Source organism: Acomys minous (genome assembly GCF_964271855.1).
Source record: "Acomys minous genome assembly, chromosome: 4".
In the NCBI taxonomy this organism is placed as follows: Eukaryota; Metazoa; Chordata; class Mammalia; order Rodentia; family Muridae; genus Acomys; species Acomys minous.
Genome location: NC_140486.1, coordinates 107,419,060 through 107,435,370, shown reverse-complemented (window position 1 = coordinate 107,435,370; position 16,311 = coordinate 107,419,060). Strand labels below are relative to the sequence as shown.

General features: G+C 39.1%; 1 protein-coding gene, 1 long non-coding RNA gene and 1 pseudogene across 12 annotated transcripts in view; 2 read left to right on the top strand and 1 right to left on the bottom strand.

Annotated features, from left to right (window-relative positions):
• The window catches only part of LOC311596818, a 63,072-nt gene extending 57,136 nt beyond the window's left edge, over positions 1 to 5,936 (top strand). For 3 of the 4 annotated variants that reach the window (XR_014778993.1, XR_014778994.1, XR_014778995.1), the window contains 2 exons: positions 3,170 to 3,321; positions 5,800 to 5,934. This is a non-coding gene — a long non-coding RNA (uncharacterized lncRNA). Of the gene's footprint in view, positions 1 to 3,169; positions 3,322 to 5,799 lie in introns of all 4 variants that reach the window. The other variant, XR_014778992.1, reaches the window with a different exon arrangement.
• Positions 1 to 16,311, bottom strand: part of KANSL1L (KAT8 regulatory NSL complex subunit 1 like) — an 85,816-nt gene that overhangs the window by 62,664 nt on the left and 6,841 nt on the right. For 5 of the 7 annotated variants that reach the window (XM_084780648.1, XM_084780649.1, XM_084780647.1 and 2 more), the window contains exon 2: positions 5,779 to 6,898. In XM_084780648.1, coding sequence (XP_084636774.1) covers positions 5,779 to 6,869 — 1,091 coding nt within the window. In that variant the 5' untranslated portion in view covers positions 6,870 to 6,898. Of the gene's footprint in view, positions 1 to 5,778; positions 6,899 to 10,279; positions 10,548 to 10,740; positions 10,821 to 16,311 lie in introns of those variants that run through there. The other 2 variants (XM_084780645.1, XM_084780646.1) reach the window with 2 other exon arrangements.
• Positions 1,367 to 3,162, top strand: LOC311595770 (battenin-like; annotated as a pseudogene). The gene has a single exon. The product of its transcript is annotated as a battenin-like (transcript).

Below are 16,311 nucleotides of genomic sequence, written 5' to 3'. Positions count from 1 at the left end.
ACATCTTAGGTTGGTGTCCACTGAAGTAGCAAGGGTTGTTGTAGTCTTTAGTAGGAAGGCTGACGGGGTCCTTACGGTCACTCTCCCTGATGGGGTCTTTACAGTCTCTTTCTCCCTTGGGAAGTCGGTTGAGCTCTCTCTTGAAACTGGATTTGGCTTACAGATGTGCTTTCAGTAATGGTGTCAGTGACGTGTCAAGCATGGCATCTATAATGTAGCCACAGATCTGAGGCAGGAGTGTGGCCATGTGTTGGAATGACTATTTTTAAGTGAAATATGGATAGTAACAACAACTTCCTATGGCTATTGACAGAACTAAATTAAATATCACATATAATTAACTTGCAAAATGACAGCCTAAAAAAAGTGTGCTTAATAACTACCCTAGTTCCCACATTCAAGCAAATTTCAGTTATAGTGACATCAGAATACCAAAAGACAGAAGTGCTCACTTTGCTTCACAGTTTACTCACTATAAAAATAATATACTAGTTCTATATTAGTTAATAAAGCCAACTTTATTTCTAATTCTATAATGATTATCCAATTTTGGGGGATTAAAAATGGCAGACTATTTCTAACCATAATGTCACAATTATATTCAGGAATGTATATCAATTAAGCAACATCAACAGATCCCAAGAAATTTGGTGTTCATGTGACTGTTCAAATTAAATTGAAAACTTAGTCCTTCTTAGCAGGCTATCAGGTACTGCAGATGAAATAAGATGTTTTCTATGTACTTTGTAATATTGCCACGTTGAATCGATTATATACTGAAATATTATTATATTCTCTCTTGTCAAAAACAAAAAACAAACAAAACCCTAGCAGATCCAAGGCACGCTCACAGTCACCATAGTTAGGAAGCACACACGTGAGTACAGAGAATTCAAGGCCACCATTGACTACATAATGAGTTCAAGTCAGGTCTGCACTACCTGGGTGATCTCACTCTACCCTCTGTGAAGTAGCAATGCTGCTTACCACGTGCTCACAAATTCACAGAGCCAATGAGGGTATTCCATGTAATCTCTTAAAGGTTTGGGCTTTAATTGCACTTAAGGATAGAAAAATGCTTATTTATGCATAATTAATATTGCTATTTCTATCTGTAAATTTTTCACAGACAGCAAAGTTACTTACTTTAATCCCAACACTAGGGAGGCAGAGGCAGGAGGATCGCTGTGAGTTCAAGGGCAGCCTGGTCTACAAAGTGAGTCCAGGACAGGCAAGGCTAACACAAAGAAACCCTGCCTTGAAAAACAAAACAAAACAAATAAAAAATAGTATGTGCAGTATTCCACATCCATAGATACTGTGCCATCTGCAGCTCCAACCAATCAAATTAAACAGCTGAGACCTCATGGCCTTCATTAGCTGCCCTACAGCCCCCGTGCTCATCAGTGGAGTTGCTTTGCTGGAAGCTTTATCCTGGTTGCTTTTTCCCAGTCAGTGGAGTTAGGCTTGTGTGGAGTGTTTTTGGCCAGAATCGCATCAGGTCTCGGAGAGGTCACCTCCCTCTCTTTCACAGCCATCTACCCTGTGATCTTCTGGTGGTCCTTGGGTACTGGGGGTGCAGGGCTTCTTGGATCACTGTCTTACCTGGGACTCACCCAGGCAGGCCTCTCTCCACAGCACACTCTGCTTTCTATGTTGGGGGTCCCTGTTCTGCTGCTAGCCAGCTATTCCTTGTTGTTCACATCTCCTGGACCCCAGGACCCTGGAGGGGAAGATGAAGCAGAGACTGCTGCCCGGTGGCCTCTCGAAGGCACTGAGAGGCCAGAGTCAAAGCCAGGTTGCAGCTGGGACGGGACCTCTCCCTCCAGGAAAGGTAGACAGTATTCAGAGGCCTGTTGCAATGCCTCATCCTCCTGGAGCTGGTCTACTTTATCATCAACCAGGACTTTCTGAGCTCCTGTTTTTCCGGAACACATCGTTAAATCATCGTCAAGAGTACCGACAGTACCAGATGCGATGCCAGGCTGGTGTGTTCACCAAATCCATTTCACCTGCTGTGGTGCCTCAACCTGGCCTTGCTGCTGGCAGATGTATGGTTGAGCTTGCTGCCCAGCATCTACCTCAGCTTTATCACCGTTCTGTATGGACAGGTTCTGGGTGGAGCTGCCTATGTAATCCCTCCACAGCATTGCTCTAGAGACCAGTGACAGTCACCTAGTTTGCCTCAATCTCTGACACCTTGGGAATCTCCAGGTCAGGGGTCCTGGCTTTGCCTCTGCATGATGCCCCTGCCATCTCCCTTGACATGAGTTTCTCAGCACACACTGACCCTCAGGCACATGAGTAGATCTCACATCTGTGAGCTCTGCCTGCTGCAGGCCTTCCCTGCCAGGCTAGGGAGTGGGAAGAGCTACAGTCCAGCCCCGCTTTGACAAGGACCCCTCATTGCTTCCCACTCCCGAGCTGGTCTTGGGGAGTTTCATCCAAGCATTATGCCCTTCTAATAAATGCTTATTTTATCAGTTAAAAAAACAAAAACAAAGCAAAACCCAACCAAGACCTCAAAAGCTATATGAAGCCTATTATACACTAAACATACAGAAAATTTCTATCATCTCTGAAACTGTTTCCATATGGAACATGTAGTTTTTTTCTTGTTATTCCCTACACAATGCAGTATAACAATTATTTACATGGTACTTACATTGTTTAAAGTAGTATAATTAATCCAGATTTGGTCTAAAGTATACAAGAAAATGTCATAGGTACATATACTATGCCATTTTGTATAACAGAATAAAACACACCCTGTAAAGTGGAGCAGTTACAGAAGAGGCTAACACCGGGTATATCTGACTCATGCATATGGCTTAAGAAATAAAACATTTTAAGGTCCCATCATCTCAGATTTCAAGTCCTATTACAGAACTACTGTAATAAAACAGCACGGGACTGGCATAAAACAGACATGCTGAGCCAGATGGGTAATGCATGCCTTTAATCCCAGCACTCAGGAGGCGGATCTCGGTGAATTGGAGGGCACCCTGCTCTACATAGTGAACTTCAGGCCAGCCATAGCCACATACTGAGACCCTGTCTCAGAACACACACACACACACACACACACACACACACACACACACACACACACCAGTTAAGAGCCAGACTTAACTTCATATACATTGACATCTGATTTTTTTTTTTAAAGCCAAAAATATCCACTGAATAAAAGGCACTATCTTCAAGAAATGGTGCTGGTCAAATTCAATAACTACATTAGAAGAATGAAAATGGATCCATATCCATCACCCCGCACAAAACTCAACTCTAAATGGGCCTAAGACCTCAACATAAGACCAGGTACTCTGAGCTTGACAGAAGAGGAAGTAGGGAATAGGCTTGACCCCCGGCACGGAATAGTATTTTCTGAACAGGACGCCAATAGCACAGTCTTAACGACAATGGGACACCTCATGGAACTAAAAGGCTTCTGTACAGAGCAAAGGACACCATCATTCAAGCCAACTGGCAGCCTACAGGAGGAAAAATCTTTAATCAATTATGTATTTGCTAAATGACTAGTTTCAATAATACATAGTAAACAGAAAAACTGAAACAGCTCAGTTTTTATAAACCTAACTTAAAAAAACTGGGATATAGAACTAAACAGAGTTCTCTCTCACAAGAGGAAACACAAATGACTGAGAAACATTTTTAAAGTAATCAACATCCTTAGCCATCAGGGAAATGCAAATTAAATTACTTTGAGATTTCACCTTACCCTAGTCAGAATGGCCACGATCAATATAAATGTCAGCACATGCTAGTAAGAATGCAGGGAAGAGAGAACATTTATTCCTTGCTCATAGAGGTGCAAACTGATACAGCCACTTCGCAAATCAGTGTGGTGGATCCTCAAGAAGCTAGGAATAAATCTACCACAAGATCCAGCCACACCACTCTTGGGAACTTACCCATACATGTTCATTGCTTTTCTATTCATAATAGCCAGAATCTGAAAATAGCCTCCATGTCCATCAAATGATGATTGTAATGAAAATGTGGTGCATTTATACAATGGAATATTAATCAGTTTTTAAGAAAAAATATTAAAATTTCAGACAAATGGATGTACCTAACAACCACCCTGAGTTAACCCAAGCCCAAAAGACAGATATTGCACGATTCTTCTTATATGTGGACGTTAGCTTTCAATATGAATAACCACAGAGGTTAAGTAGCTAGGGACGAGAAGGAGATCTTCCAGCTAAGGAAAAATAGAGTATAGTGTTATGAAGGGATAAAGGGAAACTGAATAGGATTAAATTGAGAGGAAGAGGGAAGGGCAGAGTAAAGGCAGGAATGTGGAGAGACAACTCTAAAGCCCTTTTGAAAGGCCGTATGGAAACCCACTGTAGCAGCTTCCTAGCATACATATATGAAAGGAATTTAAATGGAGTCAACATATAATGGGAGAGAATGTCACAACTAGACATACCACCAAGTAAAACCTCCAGCGCCAGGCGTGGATTACATCCTTTAACTCACTGGCCAAAGGGGCCCCAAAAGTTCCCCCCAAATCTCCCCTCCCCAATGAAACATTACCCTGATGGTAAGGCATTACTGCTGAAGACACACCTTCCTTACATCATCAAACGGGGAGGAGTCAAACTGGTGTACGATTAGAAGCTGCAGCCCTGCGCACTGATGCATGGTGCTAGGATGTACTTTGCAGGCTACTGGAGAACAAAAGTAGCAATCACTTTCACCAGGCTACAAGCCTTGCTACATATGACAAACCTCAAAGATAGACTGGTACAATAGTGGCTTAAGTGTTATGCAAGTAACCATCAACTATTTTATTGCATTTAAGGCCCATTCTATGACATGGAACCCATACATGACATTGCTAAAGTGGCCAAGAACCTGAGACTAGATTGGTGATAGGTCTAGGAGAAAACCTACTGTATCCGTTAAAGGAACACAGCAGTAAAATGTCTAATGACACACTGCTGTCCCCACAGAGCACAGCATCACTCAGCCCTCCTTCTTCTTGCAGTCGGGAGTTACCCACAAGTAGATCCCCAACTGAACAATATGCAAACAGGGAGAGACTAAGTGGGATGTCTTTATCAGAGCCCTCCCCTTAAGGCTCAAAGATCTATGTGGAAGAGGAGGCAGAAAGATTGTGGTGAATGACTCTAATGAAACAGTGTCTTCCAGACACAACTCAGAGACTGACAGAACACACAAAACTACACAGCTCCAAGCCAGACAAAGTCCCAGCACTGGGAAGGGCAAGAAGACACAAAGTTCCACCCTACCTAAGGAAGTATTTGCAATTGATTGATAGCTGCTGGGAGACAGAAAATCATTTTCTCCAAAGAATTGTTACTGGGTCTATCAACTACACTCCCAGGGAAGGCCCCCTGCCCAGTAGTTGTTGGCCAACACAAAGTGGATTCCATAGTGGGGGGTGTGTGCATGCGTGTGCGTGCATGCTTTTTATGTTGTTTTGATAATTTTTGTCTCATTTTCTTTTTCAGTTTGTTTTGTTGTTGTTGTTGTTGTCTTCTATTTATTTTTTTGAGAGAGAGAAGGAACATGAAGTTGGGGAAGATGGGGGAGGTACAGGGAGAAGAAGAATATGATCAAAATATATTGCACAGGGAAAAAGAAATGAAAACATTGTTTAAATTCACCAGTGTTTTATAACTTAAAGATCATAGAAGGAAGATTTTAGAATAACATATCTTGAAACCAAGGTAATTGCTACTGTATGCAGAAGAGAAGGAAGTCTAGTAACTTTACACTTACACGGCCACATTTTTCCTAAAGGTATATTCATCCAACTCGTCATCTGAGCTGCTGTCAGTGGCATCGGAATCCAACCCCTCTTCGACATGAGACAACAGCCCTGTAGCAGACAGTGCAAATCTTTGGATTTCTGCAGCTGTACACTGAGAAAAGCCATTGCTGGTATCATCCCAAAACTTATTCTCTGAAGCCAATATGTTGACTTCTGGCTTAATTTCACTGTGTTCAAGTAAACTATTACCCAAAACAGTTGTGGGTTCATGAAAGATCTTCATTGTGGGCAGCTGATGTTTCAAAGAAAATTTCATCTGTTGACCATAGTGCTTAACAACATGCTTTGCCAGGAGCATCTGCAAGTGTTTCTGAGTTCTTCTAGCCTGGCTAAGTAAAATTTTCTGTTTACTCACACAATGAAGTAAGCGAGCATTCACTTCCTCCTCTTTTTCAGCAGCTGAGGAACTAATAGGCACATCTGAGTGACTAGGTCCAATTTTCTTTTGAGTACATTGCAATAAACCCTTTTTAATCTTTGTATCGGTGAATTTATCCAAAAGTGCATTCTTTTGGTACCATTTACAGTTTTGCAGATGTATTTTATCTACGTTAGTGTCTTTGGTGAGATTTGAATCCAAAACAAATTGTATGTCTCTCACGCACTGGCTCGTGGTATCTGAGAGCTCCTTCTTGATGAACTCCTTCTCGGAGTGAGAACGGCAGATCTTAGTGAGCTGAATGCTACTGCCGTTGCACAGTACATTTTTCAGCTTACAGCAGTTGGACTCGGTTACTTTCTTTTGGTTATAATTCTCATTATATTTATTTAGTGTTGAATTAGAACGCATTAAAAGAACAGTCTGAAAATGTTTTGAAGCCTGAGGGGAGGCAAAATGTTTTAAATTCACAAAATTACTATTTAGAGGAGGTTCAGGGGTCGGAAAGGCCAGCATCTGAGGGAAAGTGTCTCCTCCCTTGAGCTTTTCATCCACAGCTCTTGGACTTTCCATGCACAGCATCTTGTCGGATTCCATGGTGCTTGGCAAAGAGGAAAAGCAGATACCCTTTGTTGTTGCCTCCTTCAGAGCTGGGGTCATGGCGAATCCTGGAGATAATTACTTGAAGCCTAAAATTACATAAGAAAATAGATGATCAAATGTCTAGGGAAAAAAAGCTTAATGCTTACACTTTTGCCAAGGGCAACTTTTATCTTTTTGATGTTTCTGATTAAAATGAGCATGGCACCAAAGATTTCCTTTATCTCTCAGCTTCCCACATTATCTCAATAACGAAGAACTTATTATTCTTTACTCTGATATGAGCCTAATATTCACAATTCTAATTAAAATCACACATTACTAGACCGGGGACACAGCTCGGTGGTACAGTAGTTGTGTAGCACATGTGAGATCCTGGGCTCCATCTACAGCAGCACCAAAACACATGCATTTGCTCACTGTCACAGTAAGGGTTTAGTAACAAAGACATGTGGCTGAAAGTACATCTCACAATCATATCATTGACAGTGTTCAGTGAAAGCCAATAGAACTTACAACTTTGAATCCCTTAATCGTACTTGAAAATGTAATTCAATCTCACAACTGCAAAAATATCTTTATGAAACAAAATAATTTTGTCTAAAAGGGAAATTTCATTTGGAATTTATTTTTCAATTTGAACAGTAAGAACTACAAGTAAAATATGCTAAATAAAAATACGCTAAATAATCTGTTAATAAGTACACCTAAGTGAACACAAACCACATGAATTCATAATTGTTAAAAAATAATGAGAACTTGCCTAATCTGAGACATGTATTTTCCTGAATATGTATCTGCAATATTTTTCTATTCTCACAAATACAGTTATTAATTATCATTGTGGAATATATTCCTACCTAGTAAATAATAAAACCATGCCACATGATCAGTATAGATTAATTCCAAAGTTAAACAAATTCCAAAAGAAAAGAATGAAGCCCTACATCCTGACATTTAAAAAAAAAAAAGGGGTTTCCACCCATCAACAGATCTACATTTTAAGTTGGTTTACCTTAAGGTTTACAACATAATCACATCTTGTAACTACATTTGCCTTGAGGACTTTAGATTGTAGTCTCAGGAAGGGAAAGCCCAGCCGTATCACAAGCCCTACTTAAAATTTCTTCTGTGTACTCTTCCCAATATATCCTTACTTGAAAAAAAAAAAAAACTAAGCAGAACTAAGTCTCTGTAATGTGTAATAAAAAACTCATGGAAATATTTATCTCTTTTAAGTAAAAAAGGTTGACGTGTTCATTATGGTTTTAGTATAATATGTAAGTAGATTTATTTCAATCATTTAAATTTTATATACATACATCATGTGTAATTGCTTTTATATTTCCCAACTGAAAATAATTCTAAAATACCACTTTTGCCTACTTCTGTATTACGTAATGGATATTATATTATATTACCTTACATTATATTATAATTACTATCTCTTACAAGCTCTAGTAATGCTTTGGCTGCTACTTTTCTAACTATTATATGAAAAAAAAAAAAAAAAAAACACAGTGTGACCAGGCAGCTGACTAAGTGCGCAGTTGGCCCTCTACTGGGAATTAAATCTGAAGTTATCATTGTCATGGCCTACAAGGTTCCACATCATCCAGTCTCTGTTCTGTCTTCTACGCTTTTCTCCATGGATTAATACACTCTAGAACTCCTAGACTTCGTTTTAGTCTTGAGAACCAACAAGTGAAGTACTCGCTGTTTTTAAGTATGAAACAGTTCTGATGGATGAATACCCGATGCTCTTCATTTCTCCGAGCTAAGGTCACCTTATTAAAACCCTGCCTGACCAATATGTTTAAAACAGCTTTGTTCATTCTCTCTGGGGCTGCTTTACTGTTTTCCACATGGTCCTAGCACTATCAGACATTTTTATATTCTGGGAAGGAATACAGTTTAAGGGCAGGTTTTTTTTTTTCAGATTTATTTCATGTTATGTGTATGGGGCTTTGCCTGCATGTATAGCTGTGTACCAGATGTGTGTTGGCAGAAGAGGATGCTGTATCCAGTCAGCTGCCTGGTGGGTGCTGGCAAGTGAACCTGGGTCCTCTGGAAGAACAGTGAATGCTATTAATCACCAGGCCGTCACTCTAGCCCCTAAGGGCAAGTTTTAGTCTGTTCTAAACTCCCAACACTAGAACGCTATTTGGGCAGTGTACCTATTATGTATTTATTAATAGGCTCCAGGACTAGTGGTTCATCCCTGTGTAGTAGAACCTTGCCTTGAATCCCTGACAAGCCGGCCTCTCTGACTGACCATCCTGTGCTCCAGCCTAAATACAAGGATTGCACGGACACACTGCCATAATCACTGCAGATCATCAAAACACATTTTCAAATGTGTTTCAGGATTCATGTAGTTATAACTAGTAAGAATACATATTTACTTCTATTTTAACAATGATTGTACAATTCCAGCAATATAAAAATGGGATACTACAACTGAACCAAGTATGGCTTATTTCATGAACTCAAAAGAGGTTTGACTTTTTTTTTTAATCAATCACTGAAATTCACCAAACCCAAAAAAAAAAAAAAAAAAAAAAAAAGATGTTAAATGGGATCTCATATAGTAAAAGCATTTCACGGAATGTACAATCCATTTATAGGAAAAAAGAACTCATAAAATTTAGAAGAAATAAATTCCTTAACCCAGCAAAATCAAAAAAGCCTACAGTTGATATCAGAATTGACAGTGCAGGAGGAATTCTCTTGCCCTAAGACTGGGAAGGAAGCACAATATTCTCCTTGTTCATTTTCAGTGTCATACTAGAGGATCTACTAGGTACACTATGGCAAGAGGAGAAAGGCTAACATTAAAAATAAATCTCTCTATTAATACATCAGATGATTTCCACATAGAAAAGCCCATTTATCCTAACCACCATTTAGTCAGGTTACGGACACAGTGAAAATACTAAATCACTTGTACTTCATAATCACAGATGTGGAAAGCCAGACCAGACATAGAACATTTGAGAACAGTAATAACTCGAATATTTCCTGTAATAGCCAATCTTGGGTACGCCTGTAAAGGGTCTTCTTGGCGCCATCATTTGAGGTGGGAAGACTCAGCCTACAGCTGGGCCATTGCTTTCTGGCTGCATGGAAGGAAGCTTTCCTTTTTTGCCTGCTTGCCCTTGTTGTGGCTGGAAGGTTCCTCTTTGCTGCTGATGCTGATTCCTTTCCTGGTATCAGAACCTACTCCTTCCTGATCCCAACCCAGAGGGAACACCAGCAGAAACACCCAACCTTATGAACTGAACAACTACTGCATTCTTGGCTTTTCCACTGGAAGACAGTTGTTCAAATAGCCAGAGCGCAGCCTGTAAGCCACTCTAATAAATTCTGTATTTTTTTCAGTCTATTGGTTCCATTCCTCTAGAGAACTCTAATACACCTCCCCAAAGAAAATTCTAAGAATGCCTCTGAGAGTACATAGCAATATTAACATAGCTCCATGGTGAAGGTTGGTATACACAGGGCTCTGGGTTCCATTTCCAGTAACAACAAATCTGACAAAATGTCCATGTTCCATACACTGAAAAATATCAAGCACAAAGACTATCCAGAAGACTCATGTACATACACTGCACTCTTGGGAGAGACCAGCAACACTGGGATGATCTGACTCTCCTCAGAGTGACCTGTAATTAAACATAATTCCAACCAAATATTGGAAGAATTTCTATTGACAAGTTGACTAAAATAGCCAAACATAATTCTAAAAAAGAACAAACTTAAAGGACTCACACTGTGTCCTGACATTTGGTTAAGGATAGTGCTGTACTGGCTAAGGATAAGTATACAGAAAAATGGAAAGAAAACAGATCAGCAATATGCCAGTACACACATGCACTATTTTGGGAAGAAAACATTTCAGTGTAGAAGAAAAATGAATCTCAACACATACCTCATACCATGTATGAAAATGATCAGACCCATCAAAATGAGGCATGGGCCTACGCATAAAAGCTAAAACTCTTAAAACATCTAGGATGGAAAAGAGGAAGAAAAAAATGTAATATTTTATTATTGAAGTTTTTAAGACACCAAAATATTCATAAGAAAAAATGATTAATTGAACTTTCCCAAAATTAAGTAAGTACCAAATACAACAACTTTTTTCTTTTGGTTTATTTTTATGAGATATAGTTTTACTATGTAGCTCTGACTGGCCTGAGACCCTGTAAATTCACCAACCTAGCCGCAAATTTACAGAGACAGGCCTGCCTCTGCCATCTAAGTTCTAGGCTTGAACACATGTCTCACCAAACACAGTCAAAAAATGAATATTTAAAACAGGAGTCTTTTTTGTTTTGTTTTTCAAGACAGGGTTTCTTTGTGTAGCCTTGCCTGTTCTGGACTCACTTTGTAGACCAGGCTGGCCTTGAACTCACAGTGATCCCCCCGCCTCTGCCTCCCAAGTGCTGGGATTAAAGGTGTGCGCCACGACAGCAGGCCCCTTAAAATAGTAGTCTTAAATCACTGAGTTTTCAGTCATTCATGTTAATTCTGAATCATGGCTTCAACCATTATACAGGTTTTAATTAATTCTTAGTTGACCATACCTCATTAGCACACAAAACAGATAACTGAATAAAGGCAAAACATACAAAAACTTATAATATTAAAAGCACACAATAGTAATTCTATAAATTTGCCTCAAGTTCTTTCTTTTGTTCAACATAATCACAATTATTTCATAGGACTTCAATGTGTGTCCTGTACTTTGGAAGTCACCTTTAGAAAGGCAGTAAGAAATTCTAACTACAAATTAAGTCATCTGTTTTTCATTGAGAATTTGACCACCAGCCACACCAAAGACCTTTGTCATACTGAGTGCTTATGAATGATAACTAGAAAACTTTAATTTAAAAACCTAAAATTAAAATTCATAAATTGTGGACATAAATCAATTTGCCTTTTTAAAGGCTGAAAACAGTCACTGAGTCATAAAATAACTGTCTCCCTTGAGTAGAAGCTAGAGTCTTTGTTTCCATTTAATATATATTCAATCTAAAACTCAACAATTCATTTAAAACTTCCATAGGTTAAACATTTATAATACTATGCTAAATACTAGAAAGATGCAGCACATATGGCAAGAATTCTACACACACAAAGTGTACACCTAGAGGAAGATGCTAGAGGGAGAGAAGGGGGTGAGAGAATTTATTTTGAAAAATAAAGCACTTTTTAAAAAGCCAGATTCATGTGAAAGGTGGCTGGCTATAAAATAGGTGTTATTTTGACTGTATTTGAAGAGTTGGTCTACAGTCATGGGAACTATTTGGGAAGGATTAGAAGGTGTGGCCTTGTTGGAAGAGTTGTGTAACTGGGGGCAAGCTTTGAGGTTTTAAAAGCCTAGTACATCCCCAGTCTCCTTTTGTAGACCAGGCTGGCCTCGAACTCACATCAATCCACCTGCCTCTGCCTCCTGGGTGCTGGGATTAAAGGCGTGTGCCACCACGGCCATCCTCACCCTCAGTGTCTCAATCTGTCTCTCTTGTGCTTGTGGACAGAGATGTGAACTCTCAGCTATTGCTCCAGTGACTCTTGCCTGCTGCCATGATCCTACTATGAAGGTCACTGACTCAAAGGCTCTGGAAGCAAAATTCTTTTGTAAGTTGCATTCACCATGGTGTCTAATACAGCAATATAAAATTAAGATAATGAATAGATACAATATCCAGTAACTGAAGGTTTTGTGTTTCTGACCATTAAAGTATAAAGCATATTTGTTTTGGGGTTTTTTTTTTTTTGGTTGTTTTTTGTTTTGTTTTGTTTTGTTTTTCGAGACAGGTTTTCTCTGTGTAGCCTTGGCTGTCCTGGACTCACTTTGTAGACTAGGCTGGCCTCGAACTCACAGCAATTCACCTGCCTCTGCCTCCCGTGTGCTGGGATTAAAGGCGTGCACCACCACTGCCCGGCATATAAAGCATATTTATATTGGCACCAAGGTAAATTTGGACGTATGGATGAAGGTGGGACTCTCAAGGCTTCTCTTTTGGTGATATCTAAGATCTCAAACAATAAAAAGCTAGTAAGAATCTAGAATGTATGTCTTTCGCTCAAAAAAGATAACATAAAGCTTTGGGTAAGAATAAGTTTAGTGTGCTTGTGGGAAAAATAGCAACTAGATCTAGAACGTGATAACTACAGAAAGAACCAAGATACCAGAGCAGCAGATGCATCCGGACAATGGAACCTTATACTTAAACTGAAGCAGAGTCATTAGAAATTTAAGTGAGAAAATAACTTGATTTGAGAGAGAGAGAGAGAGAGAGAGAGAGAGAGAGAGAGAGAGAGGGGCAGAAAGAGGGAGTGAGAGAAACAAAGAGAGGAGGAAACAAGCAAGCAAGCTTACTCCCTCTGGCTATCCTATAGAAAAACTTGGAAAGCAGAGGAACCAGAGAGGTGGTTACTGATTCAAAGCAAGCCAAATTGGTTGCCTGGACTAGTGTGGTATTAATAAGAATGAGGAAATTTCAATTTAAATATGTTTCAAGGGTAGAGTCAACAAAATGTTTGATGATCAACATTGTAAGGTTTTAAAAGAAAAAAAAAAAGAACCAAAAATGAGCCTTGGTTTTCTAGCTTCAGCAAATGCACGGTCAATAGTGATATTTTTGAAACAGGACAGATTGAGAACCAGTTTCTTCTTTTTCAAGCCCTGTGTGGGGCACACTATATTTAAGGTGTGCATCAGCCACCCAAGTGGAGTCAGCCAAACAAATCTAGAGTTCAAGGAAGAGGTCATAACTAGAGACAGGGCTTGGAGAAGGCATGGCATATAAATAGTATTTAAAGCCAAGGGGCAGGACTTTACCTAGGGGGAGGGGGAAAACACGGAGCCAGGCCCAAGACTAGAGAGCTTGGCAATATTTGTGTGAAAGTGAGCAAGCTGCAAGAGAGGAATGGCCTCACAGGAGAAAGAGGTATCACCATCAGTAAGAAACAACAAAACTGAGGAGTACTACCAAGACAAGCAAGTAGTATTCAAAAGTGGATATACTAGGTCAAATAAGGACAGGACAAGTAACTAGGAATATTTCTAAGAAATCTGTTGAAAAGTCTCCTGGACTTTGCTTTGGTTAACTGTAAAGATGCACTGAGCTCCAGCATTCTACCTCACAGAACAGGAAATGCCAAACCCCAGCCCTTTCTTCCCATCCTGCCTCATCCCTAAGGCGCAGAATCACTAGAAGGCATACCTCACCACCAGGCTATCAGTGTCGTTATTAAACATTTTGTTAGAGTTCATTTTACACAGTACATTTCTCCAGATTTCAGTTTAAAAGCTTATAAGGCACTCTAAGAGGAAAAATAATACAGTTTTAAAAGATGAGACCACCAGGTAAGGAACTTAAAGCAACCAGAATTAATTTTTTAAAAAATGGACAGTTAATCAGGGGGAAAAGCAAAACACAATAGATAAGTAATGCCAGTCCTAACAAAGAACCAAAAGGAAGTTCTACAGGTCAAAAACACGGTGTCAGGGCCTCAGAGATAGCTCAGCAGGAAAAAGTGCTTGCCACCAAAACTGAAGGCCTGAGTTCAATACCCCAAGACCCTCACAGTGAAACAAAAGCACTGACTCTTGCAAACTGCCTTCTTGCCTCTGCCTGCTTTTTATAGCTTGCATGCATACAAACACATCCACAATACACAGAGCTGCCTCAATGGACTAATTAGTAAACGTGATATGGCTGAACAAAGCTCTAAAATATAAGAGATGTATCAATAGAAAATTGCAATTTGAAAAAACAAAAAGACTGAAGAAAAAAAGAAAAAACCTAGTAGAACAAAAAATACAAATGTAGAACATTATGGGATAACTACAGAAAGACAATATATATATATATATATATATATATATATATATATATATATATATATATATATATATATGATAAAAGAAAATAAACCACAGAAGTAATAAATCTAATATTTTCCTCTACATCAGACATCAAACCATATATTCAGGAAGCTCAGGGGAACAAATGTCAAATCAATTCATATATTTTATGTCCCTTAATAAACACTGTGTTCAAGTACTACATGAAATTATGTCACTTACTGTATGTTCACAACAAAATTTTAATTTATGTACTAAAATTTCTTATCGCATTTGCATGTGATTGTGGTGCCAAGTATCGAGCTCGGTCTCACTTGTATTAGTGCAGTTCTCTGTGAATAAGCCCTTGATTTGGAAGAAGCCCTTGACATGGAAGAAGAGACAGGTTCTTCCATGTAGCACTGAATGGCCTCAAATTCATAGTCCTCCTGCATGAGCCTGGCATAGTGGGCCTGGTCTTGTTGTTTTGTTTTGTTTTTGGTTTGTTTGGTTTTTTCCCCCCAGCTTTTCAAGACAGGGTTTCTCCGTGTAGCTCTGTCTGAACTGGAGCTCACTCTGTAGACCAGGCTGACCTCAAACTCACAGAGATCCTTCTGCCTCTGCCTCTGCCTCTGCCTCCTGAGTGCTGGGATTAAAAGTGTGAACCACCACCACCTGGCTTTTTTACTTAATAAAAATTTCCTAATGAGATTGTATATAATCTTTTTGTTTGTTTGTTTGTTTCTTTGAGACAGGGTTTCTCTGTATAGCCTTGGCTGTCCTGGACTCGCTTTGTAATCTTTTTTTTTTAAGATTTATGTATTGATTTATTGTATATGAGTGTTTTATCTGCAGAAGAGAGCATCAGATCTCATTATAGATGGTTGTGAGGCACATGTGGTTGCTGAGAATTGAACTCAGGACCTCTGGAAGAGCAGACAGCATTCTTAACCACTCAGCCATCTCTCCAGCCCCTGAGACTGTATGTAATCTTTATGTGTAGCAAATCTTCAAAAACCCAGGGCGTTTTTGAGGGGGCAGTGTTTGTTTGCTTGCTTGTTTGTTTGTTTGTTTTTAATTACAATCTTAATGTAGCAAGAGCCTCATTTCAAATGCTCAAGTCTGTGTGGTGAGGGATTACTGTGCTAGATAGTACAATGTAAGGTGTATTATTCCTTAAATAACCAGGAATCAACCATTAACTACAAATTTCCAATCTACAAATTTATCTTAATCAAATATATGTATATTTTAGGCACCTACAGTAGTCTAGGCAATACAAAGAAGACAAATTCCAATCATTTTCTAAAAAGCATGTTGATCAGTCTATAACTACACACATAATGGGGAGTGGAGATTTAATCCTAGGTAAATTAAAAATGTCTAACTACAAAAGTATTGTGTGCCATGATTCCAGACACCACTACTACTGCTAAGAGTTATTTGTTTTGAGTACACTCTCAGATACTCAAGTATAATGCAGCACTTTCTTTAAAAGTTTAGTCTAATGACCTTGATGGGGGAAAATGTTTTGGAAAAATAATCTTTTTCTAATCAAAGACACACACTAAAACATCAAGCCAATAAGATTTTTTTAAAGTAAATACTACAAGCTTAAAAAATATCAGTAGTCTTTGAAAGAAA